At 35.4% G+C, this 24,372-nt stretch overlaps 3 protein-coding genes across 8 annotated transcripts in view; 2 read left to right on the plus strand and 1 right to left on the minus strand.

Annotated features, from left to right (window-relative positions):
- Positions 1 to 3,928, plus strand: LOC142982857 (uncharacterized). The gene is made up of 7 exons (XM_076129555.1): positions 1 to 770; positions 1,071 to 1,221; positions 1,494 to 1,782; positions 2,020 to 2,114; positions 2,332 to 2,395; positions 2,524 to 2,670; positions 2,864 to 3,928. Exons 1-7 carry the CDS (start codon positions 188 to 190, stop codon positions 3,920 to 3,922), a joined length of 2,388 nt encoding a protein of 795 aa, XP_075985670.1. The 5' UTR covers positions 1 to 187; the 3' UTR covers positions 3,923 to 3,928.
- A 423-nt stretch (positions 3,929 to 4,351) lies between these two features.
- On the plus strand, positions 4,352 to 7,893 carry COX4 (Cytochrome c oxidase subunit 4). The gene is made up of 6 exons (XM_076129130.1): positions 4,352 to 4,486; positions 5,368 to 5,464; positions 6,021 to 6,134; positions 6,548 to 6,740; positions 7,234 to 7,378; positions 7,774 to 7,893. Exons 2-5 carry the CDS (start codon positions 5,372 to 5,374, stop codon positions 7,365 to 7,367), a joined length of 534 nt encoding a protein of 177 aa, XP_075985245.1. The 5' UTR covers positions 4,352 to 4,486; positions 5,368 to 5,371; the 3' UTR covers positions 7,368 to 7,378; positions 7,774 to 7,893.
- Positions 7,894 to 10,097: 2,204 nt separating this feature from the next.
- Positions 10,098 to 24,372, minus strand: part of LOC142982569 (inactive dipeptidyl peptidase 10) — a 533,383-nt gene continuing 519,108 nt past the window's right edge. For all 6 annotated transcript variants that reach the window (XM_076129128.1, XM_076129127.1, XM_076129129.1 and 3 more), the window contains 13 exons: positions 18,726 to 18,943; positions 18,350 to 18,452; positions 18,049 to 18,170; positions 17,500 to 17,771; positions 17,015 to 17,180; positions 16,528 to 16,671; positions 16,047 to 16,187; positions 15,792 to 15,883; positions 15,409 to 15,529; positions 15,183 to 15,256; positions 14,768 to 14,928; positions 14,169 to 14,374; positions 10,098 to 13,396 (listed from right to left, as the gene is read on the minus strand). In XM_076129128.1, coding sequence (XP_075985243.1) covers positions 13,247 to 13,396; positions 14,169 to 14,374; positions 14,768 to 14,928; positions 15,183 to 15,256; positions 15,409 to 15,529; positions 15,792 to 15,883; positions 16,047 to 16,187; positions 16,528 to 16,671; positions 17,015 to 17,180; positions 17,500 to 17,771; positions 18,049 to 18,170; positions 18,350 to 18,452; positions 18,726 to 18,943 — 1,970 coding nt within the window. In that variant the 3' untranslated portion in view covers positions 10,098 to 13,246. The remainder of the gene's footprint in view (positions 13,397 to 14,168; positions 14,375 to 14,767; positions 14,929 to 15,182; positions 15,257 to 15,408; positions 15,530 to 15,791; positions 15,884 to 16,046; positions 16,188 to 16,527; positions 16,672 to 17,014; positions 17,181 to 17,499; positions 17,772 to 18,048; positions 18,171 to 18,349; positions 18,453 to 18,725; positions 18,944 to 24,372) is intronic.

A 24,372-nucleotide genomic window follows, 5' to 3' on the forward strand; every position in this document is an offset into this window, starting at 1 on the left:
TCGAAAATTTTACAGTGTCAATAAAACATTTTCGCAATACAAATAAAAAATAAAACGAAATCAATAACAAAAAAGCAATATATTGAGCAACTACATTCAACAACTTGTTTAAAAATAAGAATATTTCATTATAATTACATTATTCACTAATATTCACTGCATACTTCTTAAAGAAGTTATCATCCTTATGTTCTTGCCTCAAATTAATATCATTTACTTTATTTTGTTTCACATTGTTGTTCAAATCCAAAGTCTTTTAGAATTACCGGCAGTTGAAGACGACAGCATAAAAAACGGAGAAGCAGCAATACGAAGCGCTGTAAACGATATATTCGCAGCTTTCAGAATCAAAAACATATACGACAGTCCGAAATTGAAGCAATTCTCAACAATACACAACTTTTTCGTGTCGATCACGTTGACAGATTGCGACAATCTGAAGCAAATATCAAGACTGACGCGAGTGAACGACGTCGATAAAAACACTATACGTTTTATTGCGCTGCTCAATGAAGCTTTGAACGACGATGTGAGTGAACAAGTCAGAGATAAAGATGTATATGTAACTGAACATATTACTACATTTATTGATAAACTCAAATATCTAAAAGAGAAGTATGTCGCGCTTGATAAGGCGATTATTAATCCAAAGATCATACAATATATTGACAATGATAAGAAACCGATGGGCAGTGTTATGAATGATAGTAATATTAGCAAAATGAATGAGTCTGATGAAAATGTCGTCAGTGATGAAAATGATTTTTGGCGTAAGTAAAATAACAATAGCTATGACCAACCCTATTGTCTAGCCTTCACCGTTTCTGAGGTCTGGATAAGAGTGTATAAGTCAGTTAGTCAATCACAAAGGTTGGGCAAAGTCCTTATGTCTTTCTAACTTATATGACAATTGTCTTAATGGTAGCCTAGAGTCTATGGCAATACGCTCGCATCCTACTACGTGCATCTGCAATTAGTTAATGGCGAAATATGAGTGTGTTTCATACTCCACTACCAGCACCTTCGGGTTTAACAGGCCCTATGTATGTAATTATTTGGTTTCTTTCTAGGTCCGAACAGTCGTCGTATTTACAAAGGCATTAGAACTCGCGTCAGAAAGTTTCCCTTCATGGCGAGCGTCCAGTTCTTTAAGAGGTTCCAGTGTGCTGGCTCCATTATTGGTGATGATGTGGTCATCACTTCTGCGTCTTGTTTACAATTGTAAGAACTCCCTTATTATTTCCCCGAGTGGTTACTACTCGCATGCCTCAAACCATCATTTTGGTTCAACAATTTCTTATAGAGAACTCTAGTTTGGTCTTTGTAAAGTTATTTTTGGGTCGAAGATACGGGTTCAAACTTACTTTTAACCTTCCACTTTTTGCGAAGACGAGAGGCTTATTTTTCTTACTAGCTAGCTTATAATCTTACACTCAATGAGGATTTTGGATCTAAATGTAAAACAAACTGAGTCGATTCTTCATCTTTCTCAGAGCATGGAATAACCGTTTCTTCCGTGAAAACCCAGCGTTTCTCTCAGTCCTCATCGGCAGCAACTACTACGAAGGTGGTGGCGAAAACATAGCAGTTCTAGAAGTCTACTTCTACCCGACATATGACCCGAAGACATTAGCTAATAACCTTGCTATCATGAGACTGTCGAGGAAAATTAAGTTCAAGAAGAAAAAGAGGAGAGCTAGGAAGATAGATATTGATAGGAATCCTTGGCAGCTACCTGAGAATACTGAGAGCATTACGGTGGTTGGTTGGGGAGCAAAGGAAGTAAGTGACATGAAAATTAAAGTAATTAACTTATAAATCGTTTTTTCGCAATTTCCCAGTCATAAAGATATTTGAGAGTGACTCCGACTCTTTGAAATAAATAACTAATAATTTTCTCATTTATAGACGACTCAATAGTTTTGTTTGAAACCTTTAACGATCTGTCTATCTATCATTCTGCCCTTTTTCTAGTTGTCTATCTATATTTATAACAATTGTCGTCCATTTTAATTGCAGAGTAGCAACGTAATCTACGACTCGTTTCGGCAGAAACTGTCTTATGCAGAATTGGATTTTTATCCTCTCAGTGAATGCAGAGAACATTATTCCAAGTACGTTTAGTTACTTATTGTATTACTTTGTTTCCTTTACTAAATATAATAATCTGAAAGTAGGCAGCTTTATGATTCTGGATATTTCTTTTTGAAATTTTAAATGTTTTAGACGCTTTTTCATGAGTTGCTTGTCATCTTCAAGGAATCTAAGATGGTTAATTATTAATATGTTCCATATGAACTTTAAAAGTCAATATTTGATTTTTTATTTTAGAGAGTACGTGACAAGGAAAAATTTTTGCGGAGGATTTTTCTCCAAGGGAAGTGGTGCATGTAATGTAAGTGGAAAAAAAAATATTAAGACAACACATTCTATTATCTTGATAACAAATTATGAAAAAAATATAAAACCGTTTGCAATTTCCATATCTATCTTGCAATAAAATGCTTTTCGAATGCTCTACAGCGTGATGCTGGCGGTCCAGGGATAGTTGGTGGCATCTTAACGGGGGTGATCAGCTTCGGGTCCCCAGTCTGTGGAGCCCCGGACTCTCCGACTGTCTTCACCAAACTTGGCTACTACGCCGATTGGATAGACGGTATCCTTGAACAGGTAATATCATAATCATGACACTGAGCAATACGTAACACCTTAAGAATAATTCTTCTTCCAGTCGTTATAAATCGTACCAAGATATGAGATGTAAAGGAAAAAATTATGCGAGTTAGATACAGTGTAAAGCATTTTCAAAAATGTTTTTGTAAAAATAATGATTAAAAAATAATGTAATTTTCTTCATATTTAGCACGTGCACCACTCCAAAAAGCGAACGACATTACGGCCACCACGTACCAGACACACAGATTTCCACATCTTCACCACCGATATGGTATTCACCCCAATACACGACAAAAAACCATTCCCTCCAGCATCCATTCTCGATATGGATAGAGTAGTACTGCTGAGAGATAAAGGCTTCAGGGATTTCTTGAAAACAATGTTTGAAAAAGACGAATTAAAAGAATATTTAGCAGAAGATAGCCCGGATACTAAGAAAGAATTTGATGGGAATCAATCTAAGAAAACGACAACAAAAACAACGACTAAAGAAATTAAAACAACAAAAAAGAAAACTAAAAAACATAAAACTACGAAAAAGAAAGCTAAAAAACCTAAAATAGAAAGAGAACATGTTGAAATTGAGGACGTTAGTGACACATCGACGGGGGAGGACGAGGGAGGGTCTGAAGTGGGCATGGACTTTGAAACTGAAACTACTATTACTGCAGCAACTACAAAACCGGCGATTATTTCGACCACGCTTGATCAGACAACAGCAATCCCTCCAGATACAGCCGAAACCGTAACAGAAGCAACAAAAAGTAAAACAAAAGAAACCACAACCGAATTAGCTAAAGTCACAGTTATAGAGAACGCAAGTAATGAAGACAAGACTTTAGAAGAAGATATTATGGCGCTCATTGATAATTTGGATATTGACAAATTACTGGAAGAAACAAAAGATTTAATTACTACTGAGAATCCTGAAATTGTTGAGAAAAGTACAGAAACTACTAGTATTGTTACTACTGAAGAAACGACGTTAGCAGCAGATAAAATTGACATCGAGTCTATCGCGGAACCTGTTCTAAACTACTTATTTTTATCCAAAGAAAATAATGACACAATAGATGAAAATATAGAAGTAACTTCGCACAATCCTCTAAAAGATTTGACCTTAAGAGAACTCGTTAGTAATAGCTCTCAGAAGCGGGATGTACTTTCCGAAACACTGTTTTACGATTTGGTTGCGCTTGCTATTGAAGATGAGAGGAAACGACTTAAAAAATTAAAGAATATTTAAATGTTATTGTTTTATTTAATCCTTATAAATTTTATTCGTATTACTAAAATATAGTTTGATAGTTTTTGAAGGACAGTTTCAGAAATTCAGTGTTTGGAAATAGGCAATGTGTGGTTCAATTACAAGCGATATAAGTTGGTCATTGCTCAATATATTGACCTCATTTTCGCATGAAATCAATGTTGGTCAAAATACATTGTGATATTTTTTTCGAATATGTTGAAATGATGTATTTATTTATTGTAACGTGACAATTCTGGAAAAATGATAAGCAATAATTATTTGTATAGCTATAATTACGTTATTATTTACACCATTTATAAAATTACTCATCAAATAAAAACAACTTAAAGAACTTATGTTTCAAGAATTTAGAATCATAGAAATACATACTTAACAAAATTTTTATTTAATTCGCTGCCAGCTTTAAATATTTTGCGTGTAACGAAACGTACAATCGATTTGTAAACTCACCAAGTTCGCCAGCAGATGTCGCTTACGTTCTAATTTTTCAGTCTTGGGTGGTGATAACATTTTACAAGGAACGTAAACCACATTTTCGAGGTAAAAAAACCTTATTTTACTGCAAAATACTGTGTTTTGTGTTCTGTTCTCAGTTATTTGTTTATTTTGTGTGTTAAAAGCTTATTATTTTTGGGTAAGTAGCGAAAAAAAACACTGACGTCAAATACGTAAGTGAATTCGATATTCAAAATTTAATTTATTTCTCTATCTATTGGTGTCATTTTGTTTTTGGGAAAATCTTACTAGTTATTTTGTATGTTGTAAAATCTATTTAATTTGTTTTCATGGAGGTTGGTTGGATTCTGAAGTTCATGTTATGTAATCCTTCCCTATTGATCACTGCGGGCATAACCTCACATTATCGGACAATTTTTACCTGTACCGATGTTATTTTTACGTAACAATAAAGTTAACACTGATTTAGTTGACATTTACGTTACTTGATCCTGATTCTGTTTTGTACGAATTGTACAAAATGTTCTGTTATTCAATTCTGAAATAAAAACAATATTGTCAAGGTGTATTTAAACAGGGTAAATGATAATATTATTGGAGTACACCTTACACGATTACCGATTACTAATATGTGAAATAGACTACACCCTATTATCACTTGTAAGCTTGTCTGTATTGGTTAAAACAGGAGAAACAGATGTTTTCAGTTGCTAATGACCTCATATTAATCAACCATAAATAGTTGTCAGTGACTACCCAAATACTATGTTTAATATTTAAGTATTCAGGTAATTTAGACAAACTTTTTATGAATAATAACCTTTAAAGATTGCATTGTAAAAATTACGTCAAAACATAAAGAATCTGTCTCATCACGCTATTTACATAATTTATTGTTATATGAATATATATTTACTGCTTCTTACTCTATTACAATAAATTCAACTAGAATTTTCTTTACACAGCAAGATGGCCAACTATCTTATGCGCCGTGCGCTGTTAGATGCAGTCCGAGTGCCAGTCTGCGCCAGGGCCTCCTCCTCCGTTGGAGAGCTCGCTAAGGTAATCTATTTTATCATTATTTATGTCATTTGATATTACCTATATGCTCTATGTATTATGTATGCAAAATAGTTTTAAAATATATATAGATTATTAGCGGACCCGACAGACGTTGTCCTGTCTAATAAATTAAAAATCAATTAAAAAAACATTGTCCAGTGGACAAAATTGTGAATCTGAACCATTCTCAGATCCCCTTGAACACACACAAAAAATTTCATCACAATCCAGTCGTTTAAGAGAAGTTCAGTGACATACACACTTACAGAAGAATTATAATATATAAAGATAGAGATACAAAATATAAGAAGTGTAACCAGTCAATCATTGACTGCAGCTCCAATGATTACAATTTGAGCAAATGTAACACAAGCATCTTAGCTTGCCATTGTTAACCTGATCTTTGGAATGTAAACATGATTGTTCCAGTCAATAAAGAGCTAACAATTTATTGACAATATAACAGACAATGTACACCGTGAAATGTAATACTAATCTGATAATTTTTCATCATTACATAGGTGAGTAGTATTAACTAGTGATATGGTAATTCCAGGTTGGCAACCGCGAGTGGGTAGGCTATGGCTTCAACGGCCAGCCCAACTACATGGACAGGCCTGACTTCCCCATGCCTGCCGTCAGGTTCCAGCCCGATACCCCTGACATCAAGGTAAACATATTTTTTTCTTAAAAGAGACAAGTATAATACTTGCAATTTCTGTTACCTCACAGGGACATTATTGTTTTCCATGTATAAAGTTCAAGTTTTATATATGGGCATAACTTTTTGCCTACTGCAATGTAATATTGGCTCCACTTCATCCAGTAGGAACCAAACTATTAACCTTATCTAGATTCTTAAAATAAATAAACATCTAAAACTCACATTACAGTTTAATATAGGGATGTAAAATCAATCTATTCAAAATAATATAAAAGTAATTATAACCAATTTATGTGTTCTACTGTAAGGCACTAGTCTTCTTTCGTAATCTGAGATAACTAAGACTTCATATCCAATACACACTGTTCAAGTTTATCTTCCCACAAATAGCAATTTAAAATAATCTCCAATGTCCTTAGGTCCTCCGTGAGAAGGAAAAGGGTGACTGGCGCAAGCTGACCGTGGAGGAGAAGAAAGCTCTCTACCGCGCCACCTTCTGCCAGACCTTCGCCGAGTTCCAGGCTCCCACCGGTGAATGGAAGGGCATCCTCGGCTGGTCCCTGGTCGGTGCCTCGCTCGCTGTATGGATCTACATGGCTATGAAGATCTTCGGTAATTATATGGCTTACTAATTGTTTTAAAGAAACTGGTCGCCGTAATAATAGGTAAAGACGACAATTAAACAAACAAGATATTTAGACAATTTCACAATTATTTAGAAGTATAATTTTTACAAGAATTCATTAAATTTATAGTTAGAAGAGATAATTCGTGATGCAAAAAAAGACGTTATCATCCTATGTTTTGCATTTTATGTTTTTTGAATTCTTGAGAATATTAAATTAGGGAGGAACATATTAACGCTAATGAAGAAAAATGTTTAGATGTGATTACTATTTTTGTTGCTCACGCACTCACAACTATCAATGCCATTTAGTAGCTTATAGCAAAAGCTTAGTCATTTGATTTACCATACACTTTTGCTTCTCTCTGTGTTACATTTATTAAGTTCACCTTGTTAGTATCATAGAATATAATAATAGCGAATCATCTAATCTGAATCTGTTGGTTAAATTTCTCAAATATGTTTTATGTTGTGTTACAGTGTACAGCCCGCTGCCCGAGTCCCTGAGCGACGAGAACCAGAAGGCTCAGCTGAAGCGTATGCTGGACCTCCAGGTCAACCCCGTGGACGGTCTCGCGTCCAAGTGGGACTACGAGAACAACCGCTGGAAGTAAATTATTTCACTGTAAGTGGACTCAGCAATTGTTACTTAACAGACTTAGATAAGGCAGCAGTAATGAGCGTGACAGCTATCCAGAAGTTGCGGATTTGAGAGCAGTCTTAAGTTTTGTTAGTGTACTATCCAGGTTTTGAAATTTATTCATGTACCTCAGAGAGCATGTGAACACCAATCCTACGGTTAAACTAAAGTCGTCTGTCTATCTATGACCGTATCACTAGATTATAAGATTGACTTATGCTAAAGTGCAATAGGCTCGTTTTCACGTAACTTGGCTGGAAGGAATCTGCTACCAGCCTATTTTGCATAATAATGTCCTATTGCATAAAGCCACAGATAACCACAAGCTACAATGATCACTTGAACGCAAATAAATTTTAATTGCACTGTTTTGTTTTCAGATAACGAAAGGGGTGCTAAGCCTGTAGAACGCGCTGCATACTCCGGGCTAGAATAGATACAAATTGTTAATATAAGTGATAATATCTGTGTAAGATAATAAACAATCAATTCCACGCAGACATCGCATTCTTATTTACACCACACTGAGAAAATTTAATCCATGATATATCTTGATGGTTAATATATCTGTGTATTTCCGAAATAAAGTAGCTGTATTACGCAGGCCACCGTCAGCTGCATATGCGTACGGATTAGTGATGGACCATATTCTAAATTTTGTATGCCCCTACTAGCAGCGAACTTTGAATACAAGGCTCTCTACAGTCTCTACTAAATTATTAGACTGCAATGCCTCGCTACCATGACATCTTTCCTTCATCCCATGGGTAGTGCTAGAGGTCCTTAGCGAAAACAACAATTTGCATTATTAGTATTAATTACCCAATTAATTATTAACAATGACTTCTATATACAAACCAAACCTCCGTAATGTTCGTTTAAATTATATTTTAAATTTCGAATCAGTATTTTTTTTTCTTTCCTAGCGACTCTGCTATTGGTCGGTACCGCTTTGCTTTGATGTACTTTGATCTATCCCGCCAGTGCCACGCGAACCTGTGCTATTGACGCACATAACGGAACTTTCCGCGAAATTTGAATTTATGTTAATCTTTCGTAAAAGGACGCTTAGTTATTGTGTTTGTTTTAGTTTTTAGTGTAATAGTAAATAGTAAAAGTTCTGTGCAGTTTATTAAAGAGGTATCGAATATAAGGTTTAAGTGTGTAACTTCTGCAATAAAGATGCCATAGTGTTATTGATGATTTATCTTAAGTGAATTTAGGTTGAATTTCCGAGAAAATGACGCTTGCTGATTATATTTTTCCTTGACTTTTTTTATTTAATTAAATAGGTGTGTAAATGTAGTGTAGGTGGTTTTTTTTTATTAGGTAGTGAGTGTTAGTGTTGTTTTCGCGATGCATAAGCGGCGAAAGTGATTAGTGATGATAAACAAGTAACAAGGCATCAGTTAATATAGCTTTTAATTAGGAAATTAAGTGTGTGTGTGTGGGAATGAACTGTTAGTGTCGTCGCAGGATCGAGATGCGTCGGCGCTTTGCCGCTGCCGCGCTGTTGCTCCAGTGTACGGGTAAGTAATAATTTGCAGTCATAGTGAGATGATACGTATGATTGAATGTTTGTACAGAGCGATACAGTTTTGATTACCCTATTTTATTTATGTACGTCAGGCTGGCCCGGCCCCATGGAATTTAATAATGAGATTGTTATCAATCCAATGTACCCGGGTATACTAATATATGTAACACCTTCATTTTCAATGTAACTCTTTTTAAAAGAAATTACGTGCACTTCTTAGTGGCCGGGCCAGCCTGACGTTTTCAGCCCGGCCACCTTGTTTCCCACTAATCTACAAAAAATACTGGCAATATTGTGCTACAGATGAAATGTACCCTATAATTTATGCATATGTAACACAAAATCGAATCCTAAAATGCAATAGCATACGAAATATTAGCCGGGCTGAAATTATTTCGTTAATATAAAACAGTAAAACTGCAACACCTACCAAAAACTAATACCAGTACATAATGAGATATAGAGATATAGAATACATGTAACGCTTTCATTTTAAATTATAATACATATTTAGAAAGAATAATCACTTGAAATTATATTTCAGCCCGGCCACCTAAAAGCGGTAATATTCCCTAAAATCTTATGCCAATTTGTACAGTAAAACCTGATACAGCTATGAAATGAAAGTTACATTCGTTTCGTTTTAGTCGTATACCTTTAAGCCTTCTGTTTGACTAGATTATCAAAATCTGAGAAACTTGCCGAAGAGTGACTATCATTTATTAACTAATTTCAGGACATTTGGTTTGTTGAGTGAGAGAGTTGAGTCGATCTAAATAACTGGCTGTGGTACAGGGAAGGGATGCTTATCCGATACTGCATACTTCGGGTACATCACGAAGGACATAAATGGAATAGAATTCAAATGAATTTTTAAGTAGTCTTCGGCATAACTGCATGATAGGTGATATCAATATACCTATCAGTTCTAGTTACCGTTTGTTCTGCCAGCAGCACCGTTTGATTGTGTGTTACCCGCAATCCTTTAAACACTATTTGATTTTTTGCTTCTTTTCTATTAGCGGTTTACTGCTATGTTCATGTACACGAATAAAGTAAATAGCGCGAAGATGTTATATTTGCCGGCTACGGTTTAAAGTTGTAAGCGATTTTTCTCATATAATGCTTTTAGGGCTCATTGATAGGGTAAATAAAACAAACTTGGGAACAAATGTTGTCTATATTTTTTTATAAAAACAACGTTTCAACATAAACAATGCACAATAGTCGATGGCTGAGCGCTACATTTATTATCTGTGGCTCAATGACGCGGTGACGTCACGACTCGACGGGTCCTACCGACTTCTTTTACTTACAATTTCTGATTTTGATATTATTTTGATACAAGTTCATAATGAGTCTATTTTAAAAATAAATTATGGCAAATAATAGGTAAATTCGCGATGACTATGTTCTTGAGAGGTTATTTATTTTGGTATAAGTGCCATCTAGTGTTTATATTTTAAACATTATTTATAAATTACACATAAGCAACAAGTTTTTACAAAGGTAGGTATTTTTTGGATTGAAACTTGTAACAAAACAATGCCAATCTTAAAATAAAATTCTGTTCATTAATTACAAAAATACTGTTGGACAAAAAGTAGGAATAACCTACATTTAACTACTATTTACCCGCCAAAATGGTTACATAATTAAAATTTAATAAATTCCAATTAATCATTACAATTATAATATAAATTATTTAAAAACACCTATCACATTCTTAATAATTTAAGTCTCAACATCGATCGAATATTTATTTATTTTTTAACAAATATTAAACTTATTTATTTTAATATTGAAATAAAATTAATGGGATATATAACGAATATTAAAGTTTTAAATAGTAGACGTAGGATAGACGCAGGTGTACAAGTTTAAATGTCAGCCATTACTTGACATAATAGGGTGGTGCCACAACAACCGACTTGCACCCGACCGATAACATCGGTTTAAAGATGTCAATAGTAATTTGACATTTGCTAATAATTGACTGACATTCAGACCTGTTCTCACAGTCATATGCAGTACAATATACGCCCTAAAGAGCGCTATAATATGTCCATCTAGTAAGATAAAACAGCCTTAAATACAGTATCTGTATTTTTGATAATTATTACTACAATACGTCCCACAATTCACTATTGTACTACATCTGACATGGGGCCATTAAAATTTGAAAAGAGATCAAGACATTGTGCCCAAAATTATACAGATACATAGATTTTAGACTAAGTGACTAGGATTAACGACTAGAATAGTCAAAACTAAATTTTTAATCTTTTAGACAGACGTGCCTAAGTATACTTTTAAAGCTACTTCTCTGACATTGAAAGCGACATAGAAATATATAGATAGATAAAACTTGATACATTATACACTAAAATAAGTTTATTTTTCTCCTTATAGTAATCATAAGAAAATTCTCAGGGAATCTTTTGTCCCTTTTAATCCATTCTGTGAACAATTTTGGTTTGACTTATTGTTGAAAAATAATAAAATAAGCATCCAAGATAGCAAAGTTTCTATTCCGCGCATTTACAAATGGCTATAGTTATACTATTCGTAATTTTAAACGTATCTATATCGTTGAACTTGCATCGTATCTCTCTGAGCGACCTCTAGTGAGTATTAAAAAAATGATAGTTTCTTACTTTGCCTGTTAGAGATCAGGATTAGGTTTTGGTCTTAACACGAAACATAACACATTTTCTGTCTCCATTTTATGAGCTCCTGTAAAAGCGATAAGCCTTTAATAATTTTAGGTAGTTAACAAACCGTTCGTTATCTGATTTTAATGAACTGTTTTATAGGAAAATAATCTTGAGTATTCCAAAATTGTTCACAAAAGTCAATATAATATTTCATTAAAATTAATACGATATAATGTTCCTAAACACCAACGGTCATAATATTTTATTGTGACATTTTATCTAATTAGCAATGTATTAGGCTTGAGTTGCAATTTGTCTGCTTCCCGCAGTTTTGCACCATCAGACGTGCTTATATGGGACCTACATGAAACCATTTTACTGTTTATTTTATTCATGGGAATGCCTACTTACTAAAACTAAAAACTTATGCGTTTTGTAAGAAAGCAATCGATATTTTCTTTGTGATTCATGGTTTCATTCAAAAACAAAGAATCATCTTATAAAAAGCGATTATCCGCAATTCCATGCGATTAATATACGAATCTTTGCGATATTATGCGACGCGTTCGCTAAAAGCTTTCTATTTCTGACGACGACTGTTTATAATTGCAAAATGAATGGGGCACGGTGGGTACATTGTGTAGTGTAGTTTTATACATTATTTACTTTATAACATGACATGTTCATTTTTACAAAGACACACAGATTCCTAATACTTTAAACATCACAAACGAACATGGAAGTTTCTATTTGGCATTTTGTTTTCCAATATTGCCAAAATATAGACATAATTTATTTATATTTTTGATTTCATAATTTGAATATTGGTTCACAATCTTTAGAATTACCATTATTTTCCCTTGTCTCATACCAAGTAAAGATCTTTGTCCAACAGGGGGACAGATAACGAGTTGCAATTAGGATTTGATTTTAACGCCATATGTTGTTCAATAGCTAAACTAAATTATATTATTTTATATTTTTTACGATTGTTGAACAATGCTTTCATAAATATTCTTAAATAATTATCCTTTGTATTATAGAACCTCTTTGGTGTAATTTATACAATACTGCTGGCATTATTTGTTTGACACACCATTTTGAACTGTTGTTAAAACTATAGTTTGGCGGGCCATGACAGTTGAAATGTATTTCGCGCGCAAATTCACTACCAAGCATCTAATAAATATAATTCTCACAGCCATTTTGTGTTAAAACGCGATTATTTGTATTACTGCAAAACATAAATATAATTATCATTTATACTACTGGTAAGTAACTATGATTCATGTTACGTTAAATAAAAATCTATTAAATTCATTTGCGAGCTCAACAATACCAAAACGAATAAACCCAATATTTTTTGACCGATTCAGTTACAGGCCAATCACAACTTAGCCCAAATAGCCCCTTTAAATTGTATATTTCAGACCACACACCCTAAAAACAAAACTTTTAGTTTTCATTTCAAACACCATGGCCTCCTACCGCCAAACTTAATCAATCATCACCATCATTTACGATAATCAATGATTCCCACCCATGATTAGCAACTGTTTAACATTTTGTATTTCGCCAATCATCGATTAGCAATTCATGATTATCAGCCAATCAGTGATTAGCATTGTGACTAGTCAATCATTGATCAGCAATGATTGATTAGTCTCTAAACGGGAATAGGCCGCCGACCCCGCCGGTGTCCCAATCAGCGACTTCTACCGGGCCGAAGCACTCGTCAAAGAATTGCTCCATCGTTTTGTGTAGGTGGATTGTAGAACGGGAGAAGTTGTGACCTTCGTCTGGGTATACCTGTAGAGAGAAAGACACATTTTTTTATCACATTATATTACCATTGGCCTGTATACATCTATTGCAGATGATTAAGGTGGCGTCAGGTAGAATTAGTGCACTTTCGTTCGTGGCTGAAAAGGCCTATGCGGGAGTGGCAACCGCGACCACATTGACGACAGACAAAAGTGCCAGAGGAAGACATGAAATATATCACATTATATATGAATGATGAAAATAATAGACTGGTAGAGAATGATCAATATTACTAATGATCACTATTAGACATCATTTTGCAGTAGGTATACGAGTAGTCTTGAGTTTGTTTGCCTTTGATTGGTATACTATATACATAAAGTCACGCCTATTTGCTCTAAGGGGTAGGCAGAGACCAAAGAACGCCACTCGGTGATGATCAAAATATGATCCTTACAAACTTCTTTCCATACAAGGCCGCCGGCTACGCACTATAGTTAGTAGTAATTCTTTTATAAGTTTCCGGTTAGCAGTCGTGCGTGTGATGAATTTATACATATCTAAGTTTTTGAAGCTAGATCGTCGTGAATTTTGATAGTTTGTTTTACTTTAGTTAATTATTATTTAATTAGTAGTAAGATAGTTACTTCGTTTTATTTTACTCTAATTGCATACAATCATCAAACAGATGACACATGGTTACGTTGGTTACGACAATAACATCACGCCTGTATTGCCAGATGGTGAAGGCGGTATGAAGCTACACGTGTTTAGCTGTTTATCATCTCATGGTGTATGTCATTTTTAAATGTCATACCTGATGCGTATACAGAGCAGTGGCTCGTATGAGCGCGCGTGCGAGTGCGAGCGCGTGGTGCGGCGGCGCGGCGAGGTCGGCGGCGGCGTGCGCCAGCAGCAGGCGGCGCGGCGGCAGGTTGCCCGCCTTGCGCCACACCGCGTTGACGCCCAGCGTGCCCGCCCACGCCGAGCCCGCGCCGCTGTAGCGCTCCGTCCAGTACGAGTCTAATACGAGATAATAGCATTTAAGTAATTGCTGTCAAGACATGTGTAAGTCGTTTCCGAAGACGATGTCGAAGATAGAGCAAAGTGGAGGAATGAGATCAGGAAGGTTGTCCCCACTACCATATGGGATTCATAGCATGGAGCAGTAAGAGAGAGAGAAGTACTTGTAGGTATATCGAACCAAATTTTTGCGCCTGTTTTTGATCCTAATTGGCAACAATTCGATTAAACAAATACTTATGTTGAATTTAATGCGCAAGCGCCACGGCTTTCCGTGCTTAGGACAGTTTGGTTGGAAGAAATCTGCTTTTTCTCAATGGATAATAGTGTAAAAGGAAAACAAAAGTAAAGAGTCTTTAAATTTATTCGAAAAAATAAAAGTAAACCACTCACTATGATGCCTCAAGTCGGTGAGAGGAGCGATAGCAGCCACACATCTAGTAACATTCCTGGCATCATCAGCTGCCAGCGCCGCCGCTGCACCCCCTCCGTACCCTCGACCCCAGACCCCCACGCGACTACCATCCACCATCTTGAGGTTGTCACGGAGATACCTGCAAGGAAAGAAAGTTTTAGCACTATAGCAATAACTGGTAGGTCTAAACATACGAACTTCGAAGTAAAAAAGTGTGGACTAATAAGATGCCTTTACATCCTATTTTAAGCGCATGTGTTCAATAACATCAACGACAACGACACAAGGTCGTTGTCATCTTTTGAAAAGTGAAGCATAAAGACTCTTGCAAAAATCTTTCGATTGTTACTTAAGTGTTCATGTAAAATGTTTCTTTCAGTAAAATATACTCACGATAACACAGCTATTTGATCCTCTACATCGACTGAAAGGAGCTTGTGGTAGATTTCTGTTCTGAGTTCTTCACCCTGAAAGAAAACAAATCTCCATTAATCGAATATTGGTCAAAAACTAAACAGTACTACAGCATCCGTGATTAAGGCGATCCCAGGAGATAGGCAAATTATCACAGGAAAGCAAATGAAGCCAAAGTCAGAAGTCTAACCATAAGGTTTGTTACCTGTCCTCCAGAGCCTCGTGCATCAATCTCAGCTACGATGAAGTTCCTAGCAGCTGCAAGGTACCAGCCCCAACTCGGTCTCCATCTCTCTGTCACCAATTGACCACCTGGCTTTGCTGAACTGTTGGACAAAACCATTGGTTATTAGAAAAGATCTACATCGCAGATATCAAGTGGAAACGTCAATGTAGGGTAATAAAGGAGTAAAAGCAGTCCAAATAGGTAATGTGATGTTTGAAAACAATACTTTAAAAATACTTGAACAAAAAACTAGCTCCAGCCAGATGTCGAGTTTTACAAGATGAAGAGGACTGACTTGAAAAGAATATGAAAACGCTGTCTTGCAGTATCAGAAATTATGTAACGTGATGCATCGTACTCACACATGTAACACGAGTGGTAGAGGCAGATCATCTGTTTCTCTGAACCCTGGCGGCAGCAGCAGACGGACTCGAGCAGCTCTGTATGCTTGCACCTGGAAAAGTAGGTAGTTAGTGAGAAGGCCCTTCTTCAGGCTTAGCCCTCGCATGGCATTATAGCATTGACTGTTACATTGAGGAAAAGATATTTGAGTTTTTGTTCATATGGCAAGAAATGTTATTGAACAATTATTAAAAGAAGACCATATGATTAATTACCTCGACTCTAAAGTCTTTGACCTGCGGATGTGCGAGTGCGGCGAACTTGTGGCTGAGCGGGCGACCATCCCACAACACAGCGCGGCGAGCGCCCCACCGCGCGCACACGAACATCGCGGGGGGACCCGGACCTAGGCACTCCTGGAGAACAAATATTAAGTTATTTTTAACACAAACTTCATACCTACTAGGGACATGATTCAATCAGATCCAACTAAACGAGAGGGTTTACCGGCCGTGACATCCACTGGATTATAACGCCGCAAAATTTAGAGGCATGTGGCAACACCCGAAGTAAGCAATGTTCTTATTATTAATTTAAAATATCCATGATCGAGGCTCATGAAATAACTGTTAATTGTTTGGTGTGTCAAAGCCCAAAATTTGGAGTTGTGTAGTCTATTCTATCATTGATTGATACTATCGGTGGACAAGCAATCATTTGCAGAGGTGCGCTAGAGGTATTATTTTATTTTCTCACCTGAACATAGTAAGAGTAGTTCTTGCTGAATATGATTCTGTTGTAGAGGCACTCGGTGGGGAGCGTGTCGTTCTCGTCCGCCACGTGTGGCAGCACTGTCGACGTCGGCCATGCGGGTAGTGACGATGTTGAGTTCTCCAGGTCCTTGAAAATTACATTTCATTTTTATTAATAAACGTATATATTTTCCGTGATTATTGTCGTGAACGCGGAGTTCAATCCAGCTTAAAAGCTCGCTTTTATTGAATCAGCATTTTTTTTGTTACTGTTATATTTTATATTTCTATTTGTTCTCTCAATCAAATGTGTACCAAGATTACCCAACAAAAAAATTTGCTATCAAACATTATGTCATCTTCATGGTTTAAAAAACCCAGTCATGTCTTTACACTGACCGAATCTAGCACCAGCACTACCAAGCCCAACTATCTTAATATTTATTGAAAAACTGCAGCCTACTTTATTCCAAAAATATCAAATATTTTACCGAGTCTTCACTAGCTGGCTCTACTGTAGTATCAGGCGCCTGTACATCAGCCCCCGGACAAGTCAGACACACAGGAGGGTCAGGCCAGCTGCCCGGTTCTGCTGGCACTTTCACCCGGTAGAGATGACGCTCTCCCGCTTTGTCTGGAGCTGTTCCTATCACGTACCTGGAGAGAGAAGTCGCAGTTAGTATTGGAGGAAGATTTAACATAAAAAGACATTTAGTTAAGCACCGAAAACAGATCGATATGACATTAGAAATAAACGGATGGTTCTCGAAGGCACAAGAGATCCCAGAATTTGCTGTTGCTGTGAAGAACTTTACCAAAATTGTTCTCACCGTGGAATTTGAAATCATTCTTCTACTCCCATTAAGAAATAAGATGACAATGGGGGAAGTGCACACAAAAAGTGTCGGTTTTCATTAGATATGTCCGATAGCAATTATTGGCGAAACACTGGATCATCACGAACATTGATACTCACAAGAAACTCCTTCTCTCATCCCACCCCATCAGCTGCGTGATCTCATAACTGCCTTGCGTCAACGTCGTCCTTGAATCATGCGTCAACTTGACCGCGTGTCTCCAGACTCCTCCCCCTCCGCCTCCAGGCTGCTGGTCCAGGACCGGCATGGTGGTGAAGATGGTGTTCTTGGAGCCGACCAGCGCCATACTTCCACACCAGCCACAGTCATCTTCCACAGGCTCGGAGCCGAGGCCTGACCAGCGGGAGCCGTCGGATTCATCACGGTAGATCTGGGGAAAGATATAATTTAGACTAGGAAGACTGGCAGGAAATGCCCCTGACATTAAGCCCTCTTTTATAAAGCTCTGTATAAAAAGTTTTAAATAAGTGGCGCCGAGTTGTAAAATGATTGAGTTTTAAGACATTGGAAATTGGACTTGCTTTGAAGCTGAGTAACATCGTGGGATTTCAAAATTACTTTGTTATAAATAGTTTTAGAGACTGGGCTACTGAATTCTGCTAGGTTCTCAAAAATAAGATTCATGGTATTCTCTGATGAATGCTTACATCCTGACAATTGTAATGTACTGCGCTGCAGATGCTGATGATGGAGACGTTCTGCGGCCTGTTCAGCAACAGAACAGCTAACTGCTTCTCTGACGTCCAGCCTGTCCATCTTACATACCAACCTGCAAGAATACGTTTTGATAAACATACATTTTGTGGTTTTCTTAATAACTACGTTATTTAAAGTTTAAAAGGTAAATATAGACTGTGAAGGCTTAACAATTGGTCTTTTGGCTACTGGTGTTCTTTGCTAAAACGTATAAATGTATGATATTAATGTTGTTAATTGCTTTGTACTCACTGTCGTCAACTTGCGAGGTGAACTGTATCGCGTGTGAGAACAGGTACTTGGGCGTCTTCACGCTCACCACGTTTACCGTCACCACTGGATTGTTGGTGTTCACCTGAGAAGGAAAATAACACACATAAAATTTCTCCCACATTACAAATACAATATTCGAATAGCAAATTTATAACGCAGTAAAGTTTGAATCGAGTTACTAGTAATTGTAGTATACACATGAGGCCTACATTAGGAAAATAAGCATATGGAGGTCGATGGAGAAGAATGAAGACCACAGGGACAGATAGCAGTCTTTAGCCAGCAGCGGGACAACACAAACGAGCAATAACAGTACCATTGGACCGGTAACTATATATGACAATGGACCTCTTACCTTAGGGTACCTCAACGTCCTAATAGTAGGATAAGCCGGCGGTTCCTGCTGATCCAGTCCGTACCACGGATACTTGTGCTGCTGCACCAGGGAGTCGTTGTACGTCACGTACATGAGCGTCTGACCGTCCGGACTGAACCACAGCGCCTTGTCTAAGCGCAGTACTTCAGTCTCGTAGAGGAAGTCTGGCACGCCGTTGAAGATTACTCCTGGGATCCCTGGGAGAGAAGGAAAAATGATGATGATTTCTTTGTTGTCGTTTTTTGAACTGGTGAGGTCACATTTTAGTAGAAAGTTTTTTGGAAGCTTAGGCAATCGTATATACGATAGTGACGTTTTGCTGATTTTTATAAAACACTGTGGCGTGATTGCCAAACAAAAGCAGCCTTTGATCCATATTTTACGTGGAAAATACTTTATAAATGATTATAAAGTATATTTATGCTGCCAGAAATTTAGAGCGAAATTCAGGAATCAAAACCAAATAGAAAATCAAAATCAAAATCAAAATCAAAATTGTTTATTTGTCAAACATAGGTATTTTATATATGATCTTACATGTAAATAGTCCGCTATGTTTTGTCATAAATGACATACAAATCTTTAAAATGAAATTATTTTACACATAACATATTAGTAACTTAATTATAATAAATATTATTTTTATATAAACAAATAATTTATGTGTTAACAATGACAATAATGTATTAACTATAGGGTAGGTACAAGTGCCTATACTAGTGACAGTGGTTGATGAATAGAAATTCTTAAGTTTACATCATTTTATCATTTAGAAATTCATCAATGGTGTAATAACATTTATTTAATAAAAAGTCATGAAGCGACTTTTTAAATTTTTTTAGAGGCAACACTTTTATTTGTTCTGGAATTTTATTATAAATTTGAGGAGCAATACCAAAAAAGCTTTTTTTTAGAAGTGAAGTCCTGCACTGTATACTACACAGTTGATTTAAATATTGAGAGCGTATTGGGTTTTTGTTAACTTCTGATTTCTTTTTAAATAAATTTGTGTTAGTTTTTACAAAAAGTGCTGTCTCTAGAATATATAAACATGGTAGAGTTAACAATTTAAGTTTTTTGAACAAAGGAACACAACTGTCTGTTGATTTTAAATTGCACATTGCCCTTAAACATCTTTTCTGCATCTTAAATATTAGCTCTCTATTGGTCGATTGTCCCCAAAAAATGATGCCGTAACGGAGAATAGAGGCAACAAGTCCATGGTATGCTGTAACTAGCGTCTCAGTGTTTACTGTCTTTGAAATTTGAAATAGTAGGTAGGATGCTTTATTTAATCGTTTACATATTTCTTCAAGATGTGGTTTCCAGGTAAGTTTACTATCTATTGTTATTCCAAGGAATTTTGTAGTAGTAGCCTCTTCTATTTGACAGTCATTGTATGTGATGTTGACTGGTGGAGCCTCAAGACGCTGATGGAAGTGCATTATATTTGTTTTATTTAAATTAATTACAAGATTATTATTATTAAGCCAGTTTATTATATCAGTAAGGGAATTGTTGATGTCGTTTTGATAATTATCTGGATCAGTGCACTCTATAATAGCTGTGCTGTCATCTGCAAAAAGTATCATTTTTTTACTGATGTTTTTGGGCAGATCATTAATATAAATTAAGAAAAGAAGAGGTCCTAAGACACTGCCTTGTGGCACACCATAGTGTAAATCTCTTTCTAAAGAGGTGTAATTTTTTTCTATTTTGGTACTAGGACAAATCCGTGATATTTCTGTACATTGGACTCTATTACTTAAATATGATTTAAGGAGTTTTAGAATATTTCCTCTGATGCCATATCCATACAGTTTTTGTAACAAAATTTTATGATCTACGTAATCAAAAGCTTTTGTCATATCAGCATAGATAACGCATACGGGATTTCTTTTGTCAACAGAAGTCATAACATTAGAGAGTAAGTCATAGAGTGCCATGTTAATATTAGTATTTTTTCGGAACCCTTTCTGTTCATTACAAAAGAGACTGAATTTTTCAAAATAATTATAAATGGAGTTATATATAACTTTCTCAAAGATTTTTGAAAAAACAGGTACTTTCGCTATTGGTCTATAATTTTTTACGTCTGTTTTATCATTTTTCTTAAAAAGGGGTTTAATTACTACTTTTTTTAGACCAGTTGGATACACACCATCAGTGATGCAAAGATTAATTATATGAGAGAGGGGTAAAGCTATAACATCCTTAACATATTTTATTACCTTAGTCGATATGTCATCGTATCCAACCGTATTAGTATTTTTTAAGCTATCAATTATTTTTATTATATCGTAATCCGAAGTGGGTAGCATAAATAATGATTGTGTAGATATATTATTAAAAGAATAGTCTTTATTTATATCATTTTGTGTTTGAATATTATTTTCAATGGAATCTATAAAATAATCGTTAAATGTATTAGCGATATCTAACGGTTTTGAATGATTTACATTATTATATTTTAAGGATAGTATTGGTTCCGGGGGCAAACACCATTTTGATTTATTAATTATTTGCCATGCAGCTTTTGATTTATTATTAGATGTATTTATATGATGGTTATTTTGAGCTATCTGTGTTAATTTGATGATTTTTTTGTATAAAGTAGAATAAGTTTTGAAAGCTAGTTTATTTTTAGAATTAGGATTAAATCTATACGTCCAAAGTAACTGTCTTTGTTTTTTACTACATGTTTTAATGCCGCGGGATATCCATTTGGTTTTTTTATTAGTATTAATGGTTATGATTTTCGGAGGAAAACATAGTTTGTACAGTTCCATAAACTCATCAATAAATTTTTCATAACATTCATTAGCATTTTGGGCTTTATAAACTTCTGAGAAGGATAGGCATTTTAAATGATTCTTGAATGTTGTAAGATTATTTGCTGATATGTTCTGTTTTTTAGTTTTCCAGCAATTTAGTTTACAGGTTTTCTTTATTGGTACTTTAAGTAACTGAGACGTGTGATCTGAAAGAATTAAATCAATGATTTCGGCCTTGGAATCTTTTCGGTATGAATGTGCGAAGTTATCAATGCATGTGTTACTACTTAGTCTAGTTGGTTTGTAAAGTTCAAGTTGTAAATTGTACTGCAAGAGGAAACTTTCAAATTCCAAAGTAATTGTATTTCTCTTTAACACATCAATGTTAAAATCGCCGGCTAAAATCACTTTTTTATTTGAACGGGAGCAAATCTTTTGGAGAACATTTTCTAATCTTTCATAAAACACGCTATAATTATGTTTCGGTATTCTATATATACAAATAATAATAATATTATAGGATAATAATTCTACGCCACAACATTCAAAAACGCCTGTTACTGATTGTTTTGCGACATCAGTTAATTCCTTATATTGCAGTCCCATCCTAACAAAAATGCAAGTACCTCCTCGTTTAGTATGTCTTGTAAAGTAAGAAGCAGGACAAAAGTTAGGTATATGTAACATATTCTCACAACCAGCCTCTACAAAGTGCTCCGTCAAACAAATAACGTCTACGGTAGTTCCTTTATTATAAAATTCTTCTAATTTAACTTGCAACAAATCTGATTTGTTGATTAGTCCGGCAATATTTTGATGGAGTATGCTGAGATAATTATAAAAGAAAAAACTGAGAGTTCTTAGACGGCTGTATTTCTGAGGTGCTAGTTAATAATTCTGCTTCATTTTTTTGGGGAGAATCGTTACATAATTTATTGCTCCTTAAAGCGCTTAATTTTAGAATGAGCTTTTGCAAATCTGCTATTATAATATTTAAGCCTTTGTTATTTAAATTCCCATATTGTGGGTTATATGTGTTATAGGTATATGGAAGGTTGAGATTAGAATCTAAGATATGTGCATAATTGTGTGTCTCCGCATCTAGGTATAGTAAATTATTGAAAGTGTCAATTCGACTATTAAATATAACATTTTTCTTGATCATGTACTTAAAAGTAGGAAGGCATATTATAAAGTTAGTATGAGTTAGCGTTAATAATTTTTCACGAATGTATGTTACAAGCTCTATATAATTATACGTTTTTCTGAAATTCTCTTCTCCTATATATATTACACAGTAATCTGAAAATGTAAACTTATGAACCTTCTTTTCTATACCATCTAAGAGCTGTTTCAATCCACATTTAGGCTTACGATAATGGCACATATTATATTCGCTTAAATTAGTTGTTCTTTTGCTTAATGTATAGATTCTATTTGACATTTCACTGCTTATTACACATATGTTATGTTTTACCTGGTTATTATTCGTACTGATTTTATCATTAATAGCGATAGTATTAGTAGCTAGTGTTGCTATTTTAGTAGCTTCAACTCGAGGTGTAGAGATTGTGGAGCAAATTTGTATGTCCTTAGAAGTCTGCGTTTGTTTAGTGTCCATAGTTCTTGTATTACCATTTTTCTTTAATAAATCTGTGTTTATTTGCTTTAACTTGCTATTTTCAGTGGATAAAGTCTCAATTTTTTCTAATGCCGTTTTCAATTGCAATTTAAGACTTTGTATTTCTTCTTCATAGTTACTATTCATTTGTTTTTGGTAGTGATCATTTTCATCCTCGGACATATCGGGCAGGTCCTCAGTTACGATGCAATCCAAAGTACGGGAGTTATCGCAATCATTTGATTCCGATCGAGTGCGTGTGCGCGTACGCCGGAACGTAATATTTTCTAAGAAATTCATTTTTTATTCGTTATATTTAATGTTGTTTTAGTTCTACTAGTACGATAAACGTTAATAACAAATCTTAAAAAATCCTCAAAAAGATCTGAACTCGCGACACTATGTTACAACTTCGTAGAGTCAGATGCACTTCAATTTACGCTATTGATGCAGTTATGACTGTTGACCAAATAGGCGAATACGTTGTTAATGTTTGTAAACATTGAATTCCTGGTTTCTGATTGGTCAATAATTGTCATCACTGAGTTTAAATAAAATTAACGAACACAATATTTGTACACTTCACAAATTAGTTGTTATTTGTTTGTATACGCAAAATTAGTCAATTGTTTGTTAAAACACTGTCTCTTATAGAAGTTTACTATGTGTTAATTAATGTTTTATTTGTTTTAAGCACTTATTTTGGTTATACTGTTATTCTCACTGCACATTCACTTGCTATTTTTTTAAACTGGATTTTCAAAACTTTTACTGAAGGTACAGATCTGCCTTCATTTTATGTTCATTATTGTTGTTAGAGAGTTGAATTAATTATACTGAAACGGATGATAACACACTTTTTATATTTTATTTTAAAATTTTACACGGAGCTGATGTTAACACGGCAACTAGCGCCACCTACTAGACTATACGTTGCTGTCACATATATTATTGTTTTGACCACAAAAGCATTAGGGGCCAACATTAAGGCCGGGACTCCACCAAAGCAGAGATGTGTGCGGTGTGCTGTGTGCTGTGCGAGAAGAGATGTTTTTCAGCTCGCGGGACTCCACCAAAGCGGAGATGTGTGATCTCTCGTCTCCACTGCGCGTCGTCCGCGCACAGCTCACATCTCCGCTTCCATCGCGACATACAAATATTACACATCTCCGCACAGCGATCTCCACTGAAGCTGAGCGGAGAGGAGACGTGTCAATAACTCAATTCTATT

This window comes from Anticarsia gemmatalis, chromosome 22 (assembly GCF_050436995.1).
Source record: "Anticarsia gemmatalis isolate Benzon Research Colony breed Stoneville strain chromosome 22, ilAntGemm2 primary, whole genome shotgun sequence".
NCBI lineage: Eukaryota > Metazoa > Arthropoda > Insecta > Lepidoptera > Erebidae > Anticarsia > Anticarsia gemmatalis.